We start from the raw sequence: 23624 nt of genomic DNA, 5'->3' as shown, positions 1-23624 counted from the left end.
TCAATTTCAATCTTCCAGCATGAGGTTTTGTCCACTTTGCGTCATTACCTTGGGAAATAATATTTGGCTCATTAATGTCATGCACAGCTTTCCAATTAGCCAAATATGTTAGAGCTCTATTGATCACCATGTTTCGCACAAATGGTGTCCCTTTCCAAACCATCTCATTCCTACTGCCCCAAACACCCCAGCATAACATAGCAAATTTACTCCTTGTTTCCACATCAAGAATAACAAGTATTTTAAAAAATCGATCCACAATATTACCTTGGTCATATTGGAACGTTGGCATTCCAACCCAGCCCAGGTTTGGAGCACTTCTCGGCAGTCCACAAATAAGTGATACGCTGTTTCATTCTCCACACCACACATGTGACAGACCTGGGAACAAGGAATACTTTTCATGTTCAGCGCATCTCTAGTTGGAAGAAAAGATGAAGCAAGTTGCCAACAAAAAAACTTAACCTTTGGTGGAATACTAAGATTCCATATTAATCGCCAGTTAAAGCTTTCTTAAAATTCACCCAACAACAATCTATAACAAGATTTAACAGGTAGAGTAGTTTCCTTTGGGTTCATAGAACCAAACCCACGAATCAGGTGGTTTCCGCAAACTCACCGGGATATTGAGAATAATACTTGCATCTCTAGCATTGAATATATCCTTCACGCAATCCGCATCCCAACCACTTCCTTGTAAATTCAGTAAAGATGAGACAGAAGCCTCATTAACAAACTCAGGCAAAGAGGAAGTCACATACGGCTCAGCATCTATTGGTAACCACGGATCAGTCCCAATTTTGGTACTCCAGCCATCACCAATACACTTTCTACACCCCATTCTAATAACAGTTTGAACCTCAAGCATACCTCTCCATATGAAGGACGGATTGCTCCCAGTAGTCGCCTCGAGGAATGAACAATGAGGATAGTACCAACTCTTATACACCCGGGAGACAAGAGACTCGGGCCGACTAACCAACCTCCAAGCCTGTTTCCCTAGTAATGCAAGGTTCATCTCTCGCAACCTCCTAAAGCCCAAACCACCCTTTTCCTTTGGTGTACATAGCCCAGACCACGATCTCCACCTAACTCCCTTGCCATCTCCCAAGGAACCCGTCCACCAGAACTTATTCAGGATTGATTTAATATCCCTACACATTCCAATTGGAAGCAGGAAGACCATCATAGCATAACACGGCATCGCTTGTAACACATTCTTAAGCAACACTTCTCGTCCAGCTCGAGAAAGAAATCTAGAATTCCAACTCCGCACTCGATTTAAAATCTTATCTTTTAGGAACCCCAAGATCACCTTCTTATTTCGGCCCACAAGAGATGGTAATCTCAAATATTTGCCTGTCGTGTCCCCTTGAGCTACTCCAAGAATGTTAATGACTTCCGCACGATGCTGTTGTGCCACATTGGTGCTGAAACAAACCAAAGATTTATCAAAGTTGATTCTTTGACCTGAGGCTGCCACATAACTATCCAAAACACTCCTCATTTGCATGCTTTCCTCAATATTTGCACGAAGAAACAGAAAACAATCGTTGCAAACAAGAGGTGGGTTATAGGTGGAGCTCCACGAGCAATTCTCATTCCATGCAACAGGCCCCGACTCATTCTATTCTCAATAAGGGCACTCAATCCTTCTGCAACCAGTAGAAACAAATACGGCGAGAGAGGATCCCCTGACGAAGACCTCTCCCCGGCACAATAGGACCCAACTGGTGTTGCTCGTGAAGTATATGATATTTGACAGAACTGATAGTAGCATAGATGATGTCCACTCATTTCTGCGCAAACCCCATCTTAATCATAACAGCCCATAAGAACTGCCATTCAACTCTGTCATACGCCTTACTCATATCAACTTTAAGCACCGCCACACCCTCTTTACCTTGGGTCTTTCGTTTCAGATAGTGGTGAGCTTCATATGCCAACATAATGTTATCCGTTATCAGTCGCCCAGGGACAAACGCACTTTGAGCACCCAAAATAAGATCATCAAGAATTGGCTTCATCCTATTAGCGCAAACCTTTGCAGCTATCTTATACAGAACATTACATAGAGCTATGGGTCGGAGATCTTTCATTGACTCGGGATTTACTTTCTTTGGGATGAGCACAATAAATGTATCATTCACCTTGTCAGGTAAGCTACCAGTCTAAAAAAATCGTCTGCAGAACAAAACAACATCACCTCCAATTACATCCCAGAAATGCTGAAAAAACCCCGGTCCAAACCCATCCGGTCCACCATATCACCTTTAACCTTTCTTTTTCCTCGTCCTCCATATATGAATGAATTAATTGTAATATTATTAAAAAAATCAGCGACCCATGTATAATTGTAAATATACTAATATATGTTTAATTATTAACTTAATTAACATAATAATTATTAGTTAACTATAATAATATATGTGAAATTAATTCCTTAACTACCATAATGATTATTAGGTAATCATAATTATAGATGACAACGTCATGCAATGAGATTATGATATAGGAGCTATGGACTTTCCTTTAGGTGTTCTGCTTGGGGTTCATTTGGTTCAACCATTATTGTTGAATGAGTTATTGTGGACAAAGAAATCCATAGTTTAAGCAAAAAAAATTAAATAAATTAATAAAAATTTGAAAATTTAAAATATTATGTATTCCAAAGATATTAAAAGGTAGTTTCTCGCTTCAATTTGCTGGGTAATGGGTTATTTGAGTACTTTCATTGTCAACAAATCCCCCAAGTAATTAATATGATTGGTTTCAAACTATTTTTTTTATTTTTTTCATGGTATTAAAGAAATACATATATATCATTTTTTGGTGTAACTACTAATTTATTTAATTCAATAAGAGTAAAATAGAGTGATTTCACTTCAATTTGTTGGGTTATTATTTGAGTACTCTCTTTGTCAACCAATCCCCAAGTAGTTAATATAATTAGCTTCAAATTATTTTAAATTTTTTTTCATAGTATTAATAAAATACTTGGTAAATAAATATATAACATTATTTGGTACTATAACTTTGATATTTAATTACAAGATATTGTAAAAATAAGATAATGGACAATGTAATGAATATCAATTGATAAATTTGAATGTAAAGAATCTTTGCATGAGAGAAAATAAAGACAATATAACTAATGAAATTATTTCTCTTATTTAATTTAATTTTTTGATAATAAATAATTTTTTCAAATAAAGGTATGACACATAATTCTAAATTAAAGAAATACATATGTATCGTTTTTTGTTGTAGCTACTAATTTATTTAATAATTTAATAAGAGTAAAATAGAGTGAGAAACTTGATTATGTCAAATTTGATTGAGATGAGGTTCGAATCTAAGACCTTTCTTATAGAAATTAATGGATAAGTTAAAAGTTAACGAAATATTAACGGAGAAGAGAATATTTAACGGAAAACTTAACGGATAATCATAAAAGTATGGTTAAATTAGGTAATCTCTATTAATAATATTAATATGAATTATCTTAACCATCTATTTGATTAAATAATTCATCTGAACCATCAATTTTATTAAATAATTTGACCGCCATTTTTTCTACCCATTTTAGGCCTAACTCTCTTTGGCCCTTATTAGTATAATAGATAGATTATGAAATTATACTTTTATACTTAAGTATAAAAATATATAAAGAGATATTACCATAGTAATTACACTAAAAATTAAGAATGATAATTTATTTTGTTCTCATAGTATTATACCTTTAAGTATATATACATAAATATATATACATATAGTAATATATATATACTAAAAATTAAGAATGATAATTTATTTTGTTCTCATAGTATTTTGTTCTCATAGTATTATACCTTTAAGTATATATACCTTTAAGATAATCTAACGACCCATGTTTAATTGTAATTATATAAATATCTCTTATTTATTAGCTTAATTTTCATAATAATTATTAGTCAATTATACTAATATCTATGCAATTAATTTTTTAATTATCATAACAATTAGTAGGTAATTATATTAATATTGTGCAATTATACTTTCATACCTTAAGTGTGTGTGTATATATATAAATTATATAATTATAATTACGTACTATAATAATTATTAGTCTATTATATTATATAGAAATTAAGAAAGAGAGATGTGAAAAGGTAAGAAATAATAAATTAAGAGGGTAAAATATAGGGATAAAGTACAAATAAATCATCGTACTATTTGAGAAACAACAATTAAGCCATCGAACTCGAATAACCTCCAAATAAGCCACTGAACTCGAAAAAAAAAAATGAAGAGCAATTAAGCAACTGAAACCGGAAAAAAGAGCAATTAACATTAATGGTTTTACAAAAATGCCCTTGAATTTGAGCGGGAAAAATTGTCCAGGCACTTCTGTTGTTATTATTATTATTTTTATTATTATTATTATTACTATATATATATATATATATATACACACACACTAGTATTTTCGCCTGTGCGTTACACGGAATAGATTTGTTATAATATATTTTTAAAAAAATTGTTCGATATACAATTATATAAATTATAACATCAAATATTATATAGCGCAATTGATGAAATTGATTGGATCGATTATGTTTTCTAATGTTTTATTTGTTTGAATTAGAGCAAATATTTGTCCAATTACCCATATGATGCACGGATAAATCTTTTTATTATATATTTAGATGATAAAAATAAATATTAAATTATTAAAAAAATTTCTAATATTAAATGTGTACTTTTATTTTATTATACGATTAGTGCAAAAAGCATATCACTCAATTAATTGAATAATATATGACTTGTTTGTCTACAATTATCTTAAAAAGATCGATATATAATATGACTTACATAATTATTATTACAAAATAAATATGGGAAAATGAGAAATAATTTAATTATAATTATTATAAAAATAAAGTCAACGATCAATGTTTAGCTTAATTACCATAATAATTATTAGACAACTATTATTAGTCAATTACATTAATATATGTGCAATTATACTTTTATACCTTAAGTATATTCATTTTCACTATATCACATTTAAGTTTTTCTTCCTCCTCCATATTTGAATGAATTAATTGTAATTATTATAATAAAAAAATCCAACAACACATGTTTAATAGTAATTATACTTATTAAGACTCTCTGAGTTTGAGTCACGTTAGGACTAGCTATCCTACTCTACCTGAGACTCCCCTTGTATATATATCTCCTATTCCTCATCATTGTAATTGTTCAATTGAATCAATACAATATTCAGTTCTCATCTGGTATCAGCTAGCGTAGGTTTATTTTCCAATGGCTGACGGCTCTGTTAATTCTTCCGAACGGACCGTTTCTGATGCAGCTATTTCTTCTGCGGTTTCTTCAGCAGCCGCTTCTGATGCAGCTATTTCTTCTGCGGTTTCTTCAGCAGCCGCTTCTCTTGCAGCTATTTCTTCTGCGGTTTCTTCAGCAGCCGCTTCTCTATCTGCTGCGCATCACTATGTTAGCATTAAGCTAACGAACAAGAATTTCTTGTTTTGGAGGACGCAGGTTATTCCGTTTCTTTGTGGGCACGACTTCATGGGTTTCGTTGATGGCACGAACTCTTGCCTTAATCGTTTTCTTCCCGTTTCTGAAGGCTCCTCCGCTGCTGCTGCTCTACCCAACCAGCTACATGCTCCATGGGTGCGCCAAGATCAGGCGGTCCTTAGCATGTTAATCTCTTCACTTTCGTCGGAAGTTATGTACCTCGCAATTGGTTGCACTACGTCGTGTGATCTCTGGTTGGTGCTTGAGCAGGCTCTCGCTTCTTCCAGTCAAGCTCGGATTATGCATATTCTTGGACAGCTGCAAACAATACGCCAAGGTGATGCCTCCGCCGTCGACTACATTGCTTGTGCGCAAGTTATGGTGGAAGATCTAGCTCTTGCTGGCCGTGCGGTTCCTTTGGAGGATCATAATATGTATATTTTCAGAGGTTTACGTCCAGAATATCACTCTGTCGTAGCCTCTTTGAATGTTCGAGGTCAGCCGGTGCGTCCAGAATATCTCCTTGGCTCGCATGAGTTCGCTACCGGTGATAGCTATGGCAGTGTTCCAGCCCCTGCAGCTGCGACTTTTGTTGGCCAGCGTGGTAGTAGAGGTCGGTCGCGGTCTTGGCGTGGCGGATCGAATCACCGCGGTGGGAATCAGTCACGTGGCGGTGCTGTTTTCGCCGACCAGCAGCAGCAGCAGAGCGGTGGTGTGCAGCGTAGACGTGGCTCGCATGGCGGTGGCAGGTCACGTGGGCGACGTAGTGGTAATTGGCAGCCTCAATGCCAATTATGTAGCAATTATGGCCATCTTGCACCAGCCTGTTTTTCTTTAATTGGCCGTGGACTCCAAGCTCATTTAACATATGCTGAGGATGCGCCGAATCTTGTGTCTGACTCGCATCTTTGGATTCCAGACACTGGGGCGACAAATCACGCTACCCCTGATATTGATGCGCTCTCTACATCTGAAGAGTACACTGGTGGTGATGCTCTTCGAGTTGGTGATGGTACAGGTTTGCTTATTAGTCATACTGGTCATGCTTCTTTTTCTACTCCGTCTAAAGTATTTAGGATGTCTGATATTTTACACGTTCCTGGTTTGTCTTCCTCTCTTTTATTTGTGCAACGCTTTGCAAAAGATAATAAAGTCTTTTTTGAGTTTCATCCATCCTTTTTTGTTGTGAAGGATATAGCAACCAAGGCAATTCTTCTTCGCGGCAATAGTTGCGGTGGTCTCTACACGCTGCCCATTCCGAAAAATAGTCCCCGTGCGTTTATCTCGTCCTGTGCTTCCTCTTCCGTATGGCATGATCGTTTGGGACATCCTCATCAACGAGTCTTAGATCGTATTCTTCCTTTTTGTTCTGTTAGTGGTTCTAGTCGCAATAATCGTTGTACTTCTTCTTTGTGTTCTGCGTGTCAANGACCGTTTCTGATGCAGCTATTTCTTCTGCGGTTTCTTCAGCAGCCGCTTCTCTATCTGCTGCGCATCACTATGTTAGCATTAAGCTAACGAACAAGAATTTCTTGTTTTGGAGGACGCAGGTTATTCCGTTTCTTTGTGGGCACGACTTCATGGGTTTCGTTGATGGCACGAACTCTTGCCTTAATCGTTTTCTTCCCGTTTCTGAAGGCTCCTCCGCTGCTGCTGCTCTACCCAACCAGCTACATGCTCCATGGGTGCGCCAAGATCAGGCGGTCCTTAGCATGTTAATCTCTTCACTTTCGTCGGAAGTTATGTACCTCGCAATTGGTTGCACTACGTCGTGTGATCTCTGGTTGGTGCTTGAGCAGGCTCTCGCTTCTTCCAGTCAAGCTCGGATTATGCATATTCTTGGACAGCTGCAAACAATACGCCAAGGTGATGCCTCCGCCGTCGACTACATTGCTTGTGCGCAAGTTATGGTGGAAGATCTAGCTCTTGCTGGCCGTGCGGTTCCTTTGGAGGATCATAATATGTATATTTTCAGAGGTTTACGTCCAGAATATCACTCTGTCGTAGCCTCTTTGAATGTTCGAGGTCAGCCGGTGCGTCCAGAATATCTCCTTGGCTCGCATGAGTTCGCTACCGGTGATAGCTATGGCAGTGTTCCAGCCCCTGCAGCTGCGACTTTTGTTGGCCAGCGTGGTAGTAGAGGTCGGTCGCGGTCTTGGCGTGGCGGATCGAATCACCGCGGTGGGAATCAGTCACGTGGCGGTGCTGTTTTCGCCGACCAGCAGCAGCAGCAGAGCGGTGGTGTGCAGCGTAGACGTGGCTCGCATGGCGGTGGCAGGTCACGTGGGCGACGTAGTGGTAATTGGCAGCCTCAATGCCAATTATGTAGCAATTATGGCCATCTTGCACCAGCCTGTTTTTCTTTAATTGGCCGTGGACTCCAAGCTCATTTAACATATGCTGAGGATGCGCCGAATCTTGTGTCTGACTCGCATCTTTGGATTCCAGACACTGGGGCGACAAATCACGCTACCCCTGATATTGATGCGCTCTCTACATCTGAAGAGTACACTGGTGGTGATGCTCTTCGAGTTGGTGATGGTACAGGTTTGCTTATTAGTCATACTGGTCATGCTTCTTTTTCTACTCCGTCTAAAGTATTTAGGATGTCTGATATTTTACACGTTCCTGGTTTGTCTTCCTCTCTTTTATTTGTGCAACGCTTTGCAAAAGATAATAAAGTCTTTTTTGAGTTTCATCCATCCTTTTTTGTTGTGAAGGATATAGCAACCAAGGCAATTCTTCTTCGCGGCAATAGTTGCGGTGGTCTCTACACGCTGCCCATTCCGAAAAATAGTCCCCGTGCGTTTATCTCGTCCTGTGCTTCCTCTTCCGTATGGCATGATCGTTTGGGACATCCTCATCAACGAGTCTTAGATCGTATTCTTCCTTTTTGTTCTGTTAGTGGTTCTAGTCGCAATAATCGTTGTACTTCTTCTTTGTGTTCTGCGTGTCAATTGGGCAAGTCTGCTCGTTTCCCTTTGCCACGTGTAGACTCTGTTAGTTCGAATATTCTTGATTTGATTTATATTGCTAATTGGGGACCAGCTCCTGTTTTGTCTTCTTCTGGTTATCGTTATTTTGTTCTTTTTGTTGATGACCATTCTCGTTACACGTGGTATTATCCTATGAAATTGAAGTCTGACTTGTATGCCATTTTTGACAAGTTTCGTGCCTTAGTTGAACGGTCATTTAATCGCAAAATTAAGGCTATTCAGTCTGACTTAGGAGCTGAATACAAAAAGTTACATACTGTTCTTCTTCAGTTAGGGATTAATCATAGACAATCCTGTGCCTACACTCATGAACAGAATGGTCGTGTTGAGAGGAAGCACAGGCATGTTGTCGAAACTGGTCTTACTCTTATGGCTCGTGCGTCTGTTCCATCTCGTTTTTGGGACTTTGCTTTTGAAACTGCTGTTTACTTGATTAATAGAATGTCATCTAGTGTTTTGTAGAATTCCAGTCCTCATTTATTGTTACATAAATTTTCTCCCTCATACTCTTTTCTTCGTGTGTTTGGTTGTCTTTGTTATCCTCACTTGCGTCCTTATAATCGTCACAAAATGTCGTATCGGTCATCTCCTTGTGTCTTCTTCGGTTATCCTGAGTTTTTTAGGGGGTACAGATGCATGGACTTAACGACTAATAAGATTTATATCTGCAGACATGTATACTTTGACGAGAATGTGTTTCCCTTTGTTAGTAGGGTTGCTGTGCCATCTCCTCCCTCTGTGCAGAAGCCGTGGGCTGAATCGGTTTTACAGGTATTGCCATCTTCTCTTGCTGATTCTGCTCAAGCTGCTTCTCCTATCACCACCACTGCTGCTCCTACTCGTCAAAGAGGACAACCCCGTGGCAAGTCCACACGTCCGACTGTTCGCTCCCATGCAATGGCTACGAGGAGTCGGTCTGTGGCTCCACTTTTGGCTCTCTCTGCTCAGGTTTGTCCTACCGAGCCCACTTGCTACACTCAGGCAGTTAAATTTTCTGAATGGCGAGAGGCAATGGATCTGGAGTTCAATGCACTTTTGCACAATCAGACTTGGGTTCTAGTTCCTCCTCGCCCAGGTATGAATGTGATTGGGTGTAAGTGGGTTTTTCGTACTAAACGTAAAGCTGATGGTTCAATAGAGAGGCATAACGCGAGACTTGTGGCGAAAGGGTTTAATCAAGTTCCTGGTCAGGACTTTTTTGACACCTTTAGTCTGGTTGTGAAACCCACTACAGTCAGATTGCTTTTGAGTTTGGCTATTTCCTCAGGTTGGGTGGTTAGGCAGCTTGACGTACACAATGCATTTTTGAATGGTGTTTTGGCTGGTGCTCTCCAGTATCTCACAATTACACGGCCAGACTTATCATTTGCGGTCAATCAATTGTGTCAACATATGCATGCTCCAACATTGTCTCATTGGGAGCAACTAAAATGAGTGCTCAGGTATGTCAAAGGCACCCTCTCATTCGGCTTGCGTGTAACTCAGTCAAATTCTAGAGAGTTTCATGCTTTCTCTGATTCTAACTAGGCTGGTTGTCCTGAGGACCGTAAATCTACTAGTGGGTATGCAGTGTTTCTTGGCACCAATCTTATCTCTTGGGTGTGCAAGAAACAGAAGACAGTTGCAAGATCATCCACGGAAGCTGAGTATAAAGCCTTGGCTGATGTTTGTGCTGAGGTCATATGGATCATGTCCTTGCTGCGTGAGATCAAAATTGATGGCATCCTTACTCCCAAATTATGGTGTGATAATCTTGGTGCTACTTATATGTGTGCAAATCCAATTTTTCATGCAAGAACTAAGCACGTGGAGATTGACTACCACTTTGTTAGAGATAGGGTTGCCAATGGAGATATTCAGGTTAACTTTATTTCCACAAAAGATCAATTAGCTGATATCTTTACAAAAGCTTTGCCTAGTCCTAGATTTTCTTTTCTTAAGGACAAGCTTCAGGTTAGTAGTTTACCCTGCGCTTGAGGGGGAGTATTAGGACTCTCTGAGTTTGAGTCACGTTAGGACTAGCTATCCTACTCTACCTGAGACTCCCCTTGTATATATATCTCCTATTCCTCATCATTGTAATTGTTCAATTGAATCAATACAATATTCAGTTCCTCATCATACTAATATCTGTGTAATTATTAAATTAATTAACATAATAATTATTACTTTATTAGTCAATTATACTAATATCTGTATAATTAATTTCTTAATTACCATAATAATTATTAGGTAATTATACTAATATTATGCAATTATACTTTTATATCATGTTTAATTGTAATTATACAAATATTCATGTAATGAATAGCTTAATTAACATAATAGTTATTAGATTTTATATAGTAATAATTTGGGCGGAAAATTGCAAAAGTATGATTTTTTTTATTAGTAGTAAGTATCGATATTGATTGATTTATAATTAAAATAATTACATTTAGAAATTAAAAAATTAGCATTTAAATTTTGTGTGGTTAATTTAGTGCATAAGTATATTATGTATTTAATAAAAAATTAAATATTTATGAACACAAATTTTGTTAAGTTTATAATTTTAGGTTTCTTAATTATATTTCTTATTTTAATAATTATGAATATAAATCATTACAACTATAAATCATTATCATTGTTTTTACCTTAAATCAATACAAATATTAATCTTTACTATAATTTATATATAGGATTGAAAATATATACAATTAAATTCAAATCAAATAAAATTTTTTTCAATTTTAAAAATTTTGAACTCAAATACAAAACAAATAAATTTAAAGATATCTACAATATGAAGATATTAAATTAAATAGAATACTTTAATTCTATCAAATTAGAATAAATTCTATATATCAATTTCTTACTTGAAATTTTCATTTTATTTTATGAGAATATAAAATTAAACATACATAAAATATGTTAGTGATATGCATAGTCCAAATATATCGTATACATGTCATTTAATATAGATACATGTATGAGATAATCATTACTATTATTTTATTCATCTAAGTAAATAAATAAATAAAATACAATAAATAAATGAATAAATACAAAATCCAATGAAATAAACCTATATATATATATATATATATATATATATATATATATATATATATATATATATATTTACAGTAGCTCATTACAACGGTAACCAAAACAAAAAAAAAACAAAAAAAAAAAAAGATCATCTCAATCATGTAAACCAAACACCTCGAACAGTCGAATCAATCGTACCCTTATTGTCCAAGAAGTACTTTAGGCATTTATTTTATTGAGTAAAACGAAAGTATGAGCCATTATGGGTAGTTTTTTAAGTATGTGACTAAAACAAACAAGAAATACATTGAAAAATGAAGAATTATGGTAAGGTAAAAAAAAATCTTGAAATGTATGATTTAATATTAGTCTCTAAATCAATTAGTTACAAATTATATTAGGAAAAGTATTTAAAAAAATGGCTTAATAATTATAGTACATTAATGCCGGAAAGAATTATTCTTTAATTATAATTATAATAATATTATACTTTAAATATATATGTATATATGTGATTAGGATTCATTGTGTGTATGTGTGTGTTTTTGTATATATAAATCGGTTCTTGTGCGGTTGTGCAATGAGAGGAGAACCATTGATCTTGTCAAAATCAATGTCCAAGATTAACAACGTTTTAAAAAAAATGCAGTGGTAATTTAATCATTTTCCATATGGGTCAAACTTAAGGTGCATAGGGTTTAAGCTTAAGGTGTGTAGGTCTTGTGCTTTAAGTGCGTCGTGTTTCTTCTTCAAAACTAGAATACACCTATCCACATAACTAGCGGGCTAGGGTGACTCGTCAGCCAATACCTCAAGAAGAATGTGGTAGAGGGTAACTGGCACGTACCCATCTCCCTTTTGAACTAAAGGGCCCGCATGAGGAGTCTTCCAAACCCCTAGCTCAGGCCCTCAAGAACAAAACTTTTGAATTAAGGGTTCTGCCGGACCCCCAGCTTAGACCCTCAAGAACAAAACTTTTGAACAAAATTAAGGTGCGTCATTTTAACACTTAAAAGGTGCGTTGTTCTAACACTTAAGGTGCGTCTTTGTATCACTTAAGGTGCGTCATTGTTATAAATTGAAGGTGCACGATGTTAATACTTAAGGTGTGTCATTTTAACACTTAATGTGCATGTTTCTATCACTTAAGGTGCGTCATTTTTAGCTTATGCTTATTTCTTCCAGATACGTTTTTATTTAATTTTTTATGGAATATGGAAAACAAAGCTACTTTTTTGAAAAATGACTTCCCTTTTTTTCGGAGGAAGTCATTTTCAAGGATTCCATTTCCTCTCTTGAGATCCTTCTTCATATTTCATAGCTTGACTCTTTCATCTTCTTCCTACCAAAGAGAAAGTGCAACTTCACTATATTGCCCATAATCGAAAATTAATTTTCAGTGACTAGTGCTAGAACCGAAGCTAGAAACCAGAGGCAGAGCTCCAGTTTCTAATGGAAGCCAAGCCGGATTTCTGATTTTTGTCGGAAACTAGAAACTAGATATGCATATGTTTTTTTTTTAATAACACTTATTTTATGGAGGACACTTAATTTTCTTATATATATATATATAATAACATTCATTTTATAAATACACTCATTTATTATACAATTTTACCTATTTTTCAAAAATAAACCAAATATACAAATACTATTTTCTGAAATTTTAACTAAACACTAAAAATAAAAATATTTTCTAAACAATAACTCATTTTCTAAAAAAACATTTTTTATAAATTATTTCTCAAATTTTCAAACACAAGCCTAAATAAAAAACCAAGCTTACAAAAATAAAAAAATAAAAAAACAAAAAACAAAAAACCAAGCTTACACAAACAGACCCATAGTCGGTTGACTCAATATACAAATAGGGTTAACAATAGCATATAAACCCTAGCTATTTAATCCTTGCCTCCCTTTCGTTAATTTGCTAGCGGAGCTTCAACGTATCCTCAGCTTGCGTTCTAGGGTTTTCGTTCATCAACAAAATGGTGAATATTCTCGGGCCTTTAAGTTCATTGATTTATCGATTATTATGCTGATTTGTTGTTGTTGTTGTTGTTGTTGTATGAATGCGTGGATAATTGTAGGTTCTACCGAACGACGTCGATTTGTTGAACCCTCCTGCCGAGCTCGAGAAGAAGAAGCACAAGCTCAAGCGTCTCGTGCAGTCTCCCAACTCTTTCTTCATGGTGCCTTCTCTTTTACTTTAGATTTGTTTCTGTGCTTTGTTCTGCTTAAGTATAATTTTTTCAGTGAAGGATTCTCGTTACTGTGCTGGGATTTTGAAGTTGTTTTGTGATTTGGGTGTTCTTGTAGGATGTCAAGTGCCAAGGCTGCTTTAACATGTAAGTTTTATATTCTCTTTATTTGTAATTTTGTATGTAATCAGTCTTGAATTTAGGTTTTTAGTTTTGGTGTTAATGTTAATTACCAATGTAAATCATGATGCTATTATTTATATTATATGGGATGGATATATGCAGAACAACTGTGTTCAGTCACTCCCAGACAGTTGTGGTGTGTGGGAACTGCCAGACAGTGTTGTGCCAGCCAACTGGTGGGCGTGCCAGGCTCACTGAGGGATGCTCTTTCAGGAGAAAGGGTGACTAATAACAGACTGTTGTCCTGTTTCTGTTTGAAGTTTAATGGGGAACTGATATGCCTGAATTTTGAGTTCTGATAGAAATTTAGTTTGTTTTAAGACTCATGTTTCGGATTTGCGATGTTTTAAATTATGCATCTCACAGATTATGTTATTGAATGAAAGATTCAGTTTTTACTAGCACATGCCTCTGTAGCTACTTGATTGTAGTTCAGTTGGATTTAAGTAGTGACTACTTTGATCTTTCCTTAATTTTACTTGATGATCCCCTAGTTGAAACAATTATGAGATTCTGATTTGAGCTATGCTGATTCAGCAGTAAAATTAGTCAATTTATATAATCATATATACAGCACAAGATGGTGATCTTTTGTTAATTCTATCTTGAGATGTGCCAAGTGTTTAGGTTGAATGATTTCTACTTCAGATATTCATTGTTTGAGTGTTAGCTTCTGCTAGTCTATAGCCAATAAGATGAAGGGATTAGTCCTTCCTGTTTTTCTTTATTACTTCAAGTCATAGTAAGGTTTGTTCTATATAGAAGTATAGGTGTCTTCCAGTATGCAAATTGCATATTGACTCACTAGTTTGTACCACCCTGATCCTTTCTATGAACAATTTGTTATGTAGTGCTTTTGGTTTATAGTTATAATTTGTTTGAAGTTGATTGATCATACTGTTGAATTAGTACATAATTAGTCCTATTATTTTTTGATTGTGACAATGATTAGCGAATGCAGAAACCAACAATTATAAATATTCCATGCCACCTTTTATGAACCCTTTTGGTTTTGGTTTTGGTTTTTCTTTCCCCTCAAATTTCTGTACTATCAATGTTTCGCGTAACCATGATCTGGTTCTGTGTCTTTCCACATCCTGTTTAAATACTTTTGTGTATGTTTGGAGTTCCTGTGTTCAGTCTGCTTTTGCTAGGCCAACTAATCATACATTTTTTGCTGGATAAACTTTTTCATGTCCACCATTGTTTTCTTCTGGATTACTGTTTCCCTCATCTCCTTTGATCCTTACTCTGCATTTGTTTGCTTCTTTCTGCACTCTCCTCTGTAACTGCAACAAAGAATTCACTTTTGATGTGAATATTTATCTTTGGAAAATTATCACATGGACATCTCCTCTTTGTCACAGTAAAGCACAACACCTGTTAATCGAAGTATTCTTTATATTCAAATTCATTTTGGAATTACTCTTTCTGCACACCTGTTAATGTAAACATGATAAGATTAGATTTCTTTGTATTCAAATTCATTTTGGAATTACTCTTTCTGCACACCTGTTAATGTAAACATGATAAGATTAGATTTCTTTGTTTGGTTCAAGGGAATGTGAGTTTACTTTAGGGGATGTGGGATTTTTTAACTATATTTTTAGTTCTTTTTTTTTTTTTGGGTAGTATTTATGGAATCATATGTCCCTACATTCTTAGAGCATCCATATCAATGGAGTTTTTTCGCGGAGGAGTTTTTGTAAGTGATTAGGAAAGAGAAAATGGGAGAAAGTGAAAAAAGCAAATATGATTTATAAAAAAAAATAAAATTGAAAAGACTCTGTCAGGCGCGCTTGACGCGCCCACCTGTGCACGCGCCAGAGTGGGCGCCTGCTGTGCGCTCAACGCGCACAACAGTCTTCTTTTCTTTTTTCTGCACTGTTTCATGCTCCTCTAATTTGCAGAAGCTCCCCATCTCCTCTCTCTCCTCTCTTCTCTCCTATGACATGGCACAAATCTCTGACATAAACCCACAGATAATGATGCTCTTAGGTCCACTCTTTTAGGGGTATGTCATATGTGAGATTCTTGAAAGTGTCATTTATCACAAAATATTCTTTGAACTAAACACCTCCTTAAAGCATACCTCCTTAAAGCATACTTTTATTTTAGGGCATAGGTGTACCTCTTGTATTGCAACTGAAATGTAAGCAAAGGGAAAATCTATAGCAACTCAGTTGGGAGTTCCCCAAGTACTGCCTAGTGTTATGTGATACCATAATAGGATTAATAGCATGTTTGGGGTATGGAATAGCATTGTAGAATTCTCTTTTGAGTATGTAATAGTATTGTAGAATTTTCTTTGATTAGTATCTATCAAAATGATTGTGTATTTAAGTAAATTTAGAAGAATGAAATAATATTGCATCTCAAAATTTTAAATTGTAGTTCTATTTTTATTATTTTTTAATTAACCAAATTTGATCAAATTTATATGTTATTGGATGAATTCTATTTAGCAGTTAGTAATATGTAATATGTAATGCACGAGTGAATTTTCTGTGAGATCGTTTTATGGATCTTTATATATGAAATGGGTTGGGTATAAATATGCAATACTTTATGTTGGAAAATGTAATATTAAGTAGAAATAAAAAAGAGAAAATACCAGTGGAGGTCCTCCGACTTTGATGACACTGCCACTTTTAGTCCTCAACTTTTAAATCAATCACTTTTAGTCCTCCGACTTTGATGGTACTGCCGCTTTTAGTCCTCAACTTTTAAATCAACCACTTTTAGTCCTCTTACTTTTTGTTTCTAGCCACCTAAGGCCTTTCCTTTACAATTGGACATCTAATGTCATTTTCTTAAGGGCAATTCGGTCATTTCATAATTAATGTATTAAGTATTATGTTTCTTCATCAAAATAATTGAAGAAACCCCATTCTCCACTCTCCTTTGTTAACACTAAATTTTGGACCAAATGGCTGAATTTCCCTTGAGAAAATGACATTAGATGTCCAATTGTAAAGGAAGGATCATAGGTGGCTATAAACAAAAAATAAGAGGACTAAAAGTGGTTGATTTAAAAGTTGAGGACTAAAAGAGGCAGTGCCATCAAAGTCGGAGGACTAAAAGTGGTTAATTTAAAAGTTGAGGACTAAAAGTGGCGGTGCCATCAAAGTCGGAGGACCTCCACTGGTATTTACTCAAATAAAAAATGTAATATTAATCAGAAATAAATTGTTTGTTACTAAAGTGAAATTTAATATTAAAATCGTTTAAAATTGTTACTTATAATAATAACTATGAAAAATGTGATACTTTTAAATCAAAGTTGAATATTAAGGGGTTGTTTGGTTAAGAAGTAATAAAGGGAGCATTGAATTAGAATTCATTGAATTGATAAATTACTATGTTTGGTAGGAGGAATTCCAATTCCATGGAATTGCAATTCCCTCCCATTGTTGAATTAGAATTCCCACACCCCCCATGGAAATTGTAATTCGGTGACTTTGGGGAGAAACAAAGCTTGGATGAAGACTATTTTACCCTTCAATTATTATTATTAATATTATTATTATTATTACATAAGGGCATTTCAGTCATTGTATCATCTATTCCCTTTCAATTCCATGCACTCTTATTCCTGCATACCAAACACTGTAATTTCAATTCTTACTTTATTCACCGAATTACAATTCCACCGAATTATAATTCTTTTCTCCCATAATTCCCTCCTCCCAACCAAACGCCTTGTAAGAGTTGAAGAGTTATTTATAATGAAAAGTGTAATACTTACGTGGGAAATGTAATATTTATAAAAATAAAATTGGTCTATCAAAGAATCTATGAGATGGTTTTATAAGAGAATTTGCCATAATGTCATGTACTAAAGGGAAGATGTAACATTAATCACAATATAAGTTTTCATAAATTTAATCAAGAATGTAACATTAGTCACACTAAAAATTTCCATAAATTTAATTAAAAATGTTAAAGTATAGTGCGAACATACCACGGTACATACATGACCAAAATAATTTTTTTTAAAAATAATATTACAGACTTTACAGAGTTACACATTATACTTTGTTAGAAGTATATAGAAGGAAGAGTAACGGTTTTGTAAATCACTAAATACATTTTAAAAGTACATATTACATCCACCATATTGTAATCTACAATATTGTAAATTTGTCTTTTTTAATAATGAGTTTCAAGAGTTTTGTCACAACAAAACACAAATGAACTTATTTCAGCATTTATATTGATGGATTTAATTAACCCGGGGTGGTCCGAATTATTAAATCCAATAAATAAAGAAATGTTACCGAAGGATGATTCGATAGAAAAAACAATTAATAAATGTCGCGGAGACACTTTTATATTAATATAGTGCTATAAGAAGATTACAAAGGGATTTTAATTTGGATGTGATTGAACATGAAAGAGGTGTCTTGTATGGAAAATTAGATTTGGCCCAGTAATAACTGCACATAGCTAATTTATACAAAGAAAATCTCAACTTCGTAGACTAAACTTGTGGTGGGCCACGAGACTAAGTCGAGGCCCATACGGTGGGCCGTAAAACTAAGTCAAGGCCCATCATTTTGGGCTCAGAGGTGGGCCCTGGGTTTGAGACTCATCTTCGCCTACTCAAGTTATGCACTTCCGGACCTCGGGTCTCTATTATTATTGGGCCATTTCCAATATCGCCATCACATTTTTTTTTATATAGCGATATATTAATATATCTATTTACAACATTGAACTGTAATTAAATTTCTCAAATGTTTTGACTTTAATTTTAATGTAGCAAAAATGTTCTCACATGCTTAACTTTTATGATCTCACGTATGGAGCACATGTAGTACTATATTGCTTCCACACTTACCTTGTTCAGTTCTTGACTTTGCAAACAAGGTACATACCCCCATCAAAGGGGACCATCTAGCTAGCAAGCACATCCCAGTTTTTGTGTAACTTGTACTCAAATACCATACCTCAAAGTATAGTAACAAACTTACATATACCTCATGCTTCAAGCAAAAGCTTACCATCTTCGTACAATTATCTACTCGAACTACAGTTCCTAAAAATAACTCAACTGATTCAATCTAAAAAGAGTTAATAAATTTGTCAAAAGGTGACAACCATAGAGACATCTATCCATAACTTATGCACCACCTAACAAATTTTCATTTCACCTAAAGAATATTAAGAGTCAGCTTAGGTGTTTACTTCAACTAACAATCAAGGGGATAATGATGGGGTAACCCAAGCCAAGATAACAAGGGATCTATACGTATAACCACAAGATCAGATCAAGAGTTCGAATCCTTGTTCCGTTTAATTTGAGCCGGTCAGCCAGGATCGGGCAGCCGGCCCTGAGGGCGGGCGAGATGGGCACCTGCCCTGGGCCCAACATTGGGAGGGACCCCTAGTTTGATTTTTTATTTTTTGAAGAAGTTAAAAAAATGCTTGCATATGCAAAGATTTGAATCTATGACTTCAAAATTATTTATTAATTTTAAATCTACTTAAAAATTTCAACCATTTGATATACTTATCTCATCCGTTAATAGATATATATTAGGGAATGTTGAATTAATTTATAATTACACTTCATATAGGGCCCAAAGTTTGAATGAGGACTATTCTAAGGCAATTCTAAAATGTTTTTTCTTTAATAAAAAGTTATATGTTTACAAAAATTTAAAATTATCATTTAATTATTTTCGATTAACCCATGCAATATTTTAACTTAATATATTAAGGGTCCTTGTTTTTATTTTGTCCTGGATCTATAAAATGAGCTATGAGTAATTTAAGTTGATTTACTTCCTTGTGGTCCTTTACCAGCTAGGGTTATAAGGCGGGGTTTACTCACACTCAAAAGGGTCGTGGGGTTTCTCTAATCGTAGAAAGAAGAGGGATGATGATTAGCTAGCTAAGTAGGTAGAAGTGATGGTGTATATATAAAGGCGAAGTGGAGAATGAGGGAGCTAAGGCGTAGGGGAATGAGCCAAAAGATGATGATGAGTATTACAAGTGTTGGGAGCAGCGGTGGGAGATTGTCAATGGAGGAGAACGAGGAGGAGGAGATCACTAGAATGGCCATAACGTCATTCCAAGCCAGAGAAGAAGAAATTGAGAAGAGGAAAATGGAGGTGAAGATTAAAGTGGAGTCTCAACTCAACCGAGCAGAACAACAAACCAAACACCTCGCACATATTTGGGAAGTATGCACCATACTTATATTATCAATTATTCTCTTCAATTCCTTCATATGCATAACATTTGAGATTTTTCAGTGTAGTACATGTTGTCTATTGTGTTCTTTTGAGTACAAAATCTTGCATCATAACTTCAAGATGAACTAAAATTGCATCGTTGATCCACCCAAAACTATCAAAAGTAGACTGAAAAAAAAAATACATTTTTAATTATTTTAATCTGAAAAAAGAGTTTCTAACTTTTTGTTACTCATGTGTGTTCGAGAAACTTTACTTTGAAAAATATATTTTCGACCATCAGCGATATATGGTGGCAGGAAAATTATGTAATATATATGAAAAAATGGGTTTTCAACCAACTTTTAATTCACTTAGGTGTATTTGAGAAACTTAGGTCAGAAATTGTATTTTTGACCATCAACTATTAGTGGCTGGCTAGACAAAATTGGACTTCAGATTGATTAAAGTATTAGTCTTTTTTAGTTAAGTTGGTTAGATTATTGATTGACTTGGTAACAACATACAAGTTTAACTCTCGAATTATAACTGTAAATTTCATTTCTCACTCAAAACAAAAAACATTAGCCTCTTTCAATTAATTTCATTTATTTATTTATTTATGAATGTTGTATATTATATTGCAATAATAACAATGCATACACTTACCAACTTAAAATATATTATATATGATTAATAAATTGTTGGTTTTAGTGCTACATACAAAAGAAATTGAATATAATGGGTTTGGAAATGGTGCAAAATGTACCTGCAGGAACTAGAGGTGTTAACCGACCCTATGCGGAAGGAAGTTGGCATGGTTAGAAAGAAGATAGATACGGTAAATCGTGAACTCAAATCACTCACTCAAGCCTGCCAAAAGAAGGTAATTAATTACACTCTACTAGCCAAAAGCCTTGTGGTCAAGCGGCATGAAGTGATTTTTCCAAGTGGGAGGTCATGGGTTCGCCCCTCAGTGGGGGGGGGCAATGTTGACTTTGTTGGGCTTCAGTAGGTTGAGAAAATATATGAATGCGCGCGCACATACACACACATATATATGTTGTGTATATAATTTTTATTTTTATTTTTTGCAACGATGAAACCATACAAATTATGGGAAAACCCTACAATTTGTATATTCAGTACATAATATTTAAGACATGAAAATTATTATTATTATTATTATTATTATTATTATTATTATTATTATATGTCTCGTTAATTATCATTAATGTATGATGTTACAAAATTATGCATGTGTCAAATATATATTTGAATTAATTTCAAGAAAACTGGGCAATTAACTCTTTAGTGTGAAATGGGCGCAGGAAAAGGAATACAAAGAAGCATTGGAGGCTTTCCAAGAAAAGAACAATGAAAAAACTCAACTCACCTCCACATTAATAGAGGTGATGATTCTCAAATTAAACCATATATATATATATATATATATAGTCTTTCTTTCAAATGTCAAAATAATATATGATAATTAGTCAATTTAAGAAGTGTCTCTCTTGAATTGGTTAATGACAATCACATCAATATTTGGTAAAATTTTTGTTCTGTCAAATTGTATTCTTTATCCTAAATGTCATTCAAAACATTTATAATATGTGAAAATTTCATAAACTCTTATGATAACAAATATCATATAATTTTCCTAAAAACTCAATGATATATCTACTTAATTGCATTTTTATGCTTATATATAAATCATATTTGTAATGATTCATTATTAACTTTTTTTTTCTTCTATTCAAAATTTGGTTCATAATTTATTGGCTACATTTATCAGATGGTTAATGAAAGCGAAAAATTCAGACTAGGAAAACTGGAAGAGCTGAGCAAGATAGTAGATCCCACTCATCGCTAATACATACATATACGTATGTATTTCAAGACACTTGTATAAAATACTCCTGGCTTGTAATAAACTTTTACTTTGGTCGATTTGGTATTCCATAGCGCCTCGTACTCGAACATGGGCTCGAGGTATCTTTAGTTTTTAAATTTGAGTTTAATTTCATGTGATTGAATTTCAATTCATATCTTGCTACATTTTCTTTTTAAGATTACCTCCTATGTTTATTTTGTAATATTGTAATAACATGACATGATATTATTTTGTTGGTTCTTTTTATATTGAATTACTATATAATTTTTTATAATAATGTTTATTTAATTAACTCGTTTACATATACAAAATTTTATTTTTATTTTCATGCAAATTATAGATGTATATATAATGTGAGTCAAGAGTGAAATGTGAATATTAAAAAGTAAATTTAGAAAATGAAACATCAAAATTTTTCCATGTCACTAGTACAGAAAACACTTTTAACGTCGGTTATTTGAATCCTACAACGTCAATTTTTAACCGACGTTATAAACTAATTATACGACGTCGATTTTATATAACCAACGTCGTATATTATATTATTTATTTATTTATTATAACTTACAACATCGGTTATTAATACATAACCGATATTGTATATAGTTTTTTTTTAATTACATTACACGTCAGTTGTTTACAAAAAACCGACGCGTAATGTTCATTTTAAAAAATAATTAATACAACGTCAGTTATTGACTTAACCGACGTCGTATGTTTTTAATTTTTTAATGAACATAACACGTCGATTTTTGGTAAAAAACCGACGTGTTATGTAATTAAAAAAAATATTTAGTTTATTTATACCCAAAACCTACTCAAATATCATATATATCACAACCACATACAATTTAATATTTATAATCTCACAATTAATACAATGATATCCTTGCATTGCATATCAAATGGAGTTGCACGAAACTTTTTTTCAAATGAAAAATATAAAAAAAAAAGACAAAAAATGAAATAAATAATTAATCTAGATCCCCTTCTGGCTAAAGCAATGGCATGCAAGGAAGCTCCCAATTGGGTTAGTTCGAGAGGTGTGACGGAGGTCTGTGTCCAAACAGATTGTCTCAATTTAGTACAAGCTTTACAAAGTGCTGCGGTAGTTAGGTCTTATTTTGGTTCAATTATTCGTGGTTGTAAGAACGATTAGTAGTCTGTTTTCATCTTGTATTTTTTTGTTTATTCCTAGATCAGTGAACCAAGCCGCTCATGCGTTGGCTAAGGCGTTTGGCTCTTAGAATGGTCAAATGAGTTGGGAGGGTGTCCCCCCTCATTTTCTTCATGATTTGATTTAATATACTAGCTTTGTTGGCTTTCAAAAAAAAATTAATCTAGTAAATGTTGCTCCAAAATGTTTTATGAATATTAACCATGATATGTCTGATTTCAACCTCTAAGCCTATATAAATATTTACATGGATATTCTAAAATATTTTATACATGGAAAGTCATCAACAAAGTCTGTGGGAAAGAAAAGATATGCTTATTTCTTAGTAAAGGATGGTTTCCATGCATATAAAACAGACCAAAAAATTGAATTTAGAATAGAAATCATGGTTCCAAAAATATAAAATGATAATAATGCAAGAATCAATGTAAA

General features: G+C 34.3%; 2 protein-coding genes across 2 annotated transcripts; both read left to right on the top strand.

The window, feature by feature from the left end:
• The first annotated feature begins 13403 nt into the window (after positions 1 to 13403).
• Positions 13404 to 14382, top strand: LOC116020599 (40S ribosomal protein S27-2). The gene is made up of 4 exons (XM_031261067.1): positions 13404 to 13543; positions 13643 to 13744; positions 13872 to 13900; positions 14039 to 14382. Exons 1-4 carry the CDS (start codon positions 13541 to 13543, stop codon positions 14163 to 14165), a joined length of 261 nt encoding a protein of 86 aa, XP_031116927.1. The 5' UTR covers positions 13404 to 13540; the 3' UTR covers positions 14166 to 14382.
• A 5516-nt stretch (positions 14383 to 19898) lies between these two features.
• LOC116021024 lies at positions 19899 to 22250 on the top strand. Its single transcript, XM_031261616.1, has 4 exons — positions 19899 to 20127; positions 20894 to 21004; positions 21450 to 21530; positions 21917 to 22250. The coding sequence occupies exons 1-4, from the start codon at positions 19906 to 19908 to the stop codon at positions 21992 to 21994; spliced, it is 492 nt and encodes a 163-aa protein (XP_031117476.1). The 5' UTR covers positions 19899 to 19905; the 3' UTR covers positions 21995 to 22250.
• Positions 22251 to 23624: the final 1374 nt, after the last annotated feature.

This window comes from Ipomoea triloba, chromosome 5, assembly GCF_003576645.1.
Source record: "Ipomoea triloba cultivar NCNSP0323 chromosome 5, ASM357664v1".
NCBI lineage: Eukaryota > Viridiplantae > Streptophyta > Magnoliopsida > Solanales > Convolvulaceae > Ipomoea > Ipomoea triloba.
This window is presented reverse-complemented; position numbering and strand designations above follow the sequence as displayed.

What these genes read in the sequence shown, in the direction of transcription:
- LOC116021024 (XM_031261616.1), top strand. Translation starts at nt 19,906, where the DNA reads ATGAGCCAAAAGATGATGATGAGTATTACAAGTGTTGGGAGCAGCGGT. An exon ending in CTCAAGCCTGCCAAAAGAAG is followed by an intron (nt 21,005 to 21,449) that starts GTAATTAATTAC and finishes AAATGGGCGCAG; the next exon opens with GAAAAGGAATACAAAGAAGC. An exon ending in TCACCTCCACATTAATAGAG is followed by an intron (nt 21,531 to 21,916) that starts GTGATGATTCTC and finishes TACATTTATCAG; the next exon opens with ATGGTTAATGAAAGCGAAAA.
- LOC116020599 (XM_031261067.1), top strand. An exon ending in CTCCCAACTCTTTCTTCATG is followed by an intron (nt 13,745 to 13,871) that starts GTGCCTTCTCTT and finishes GTGTTCTTGTAG; the next exon opens with GATGTCAAGTGCCAAGGCTG. An exon ending in TGCCAAGGCTGCTTTAACAT is followed by an intron (nt 13,901 to 14,038) that starts GTAAGTTTTATA and finishes GGATATATGCAG; the next exon opens with AACAACTGTGTTCAGTCACT.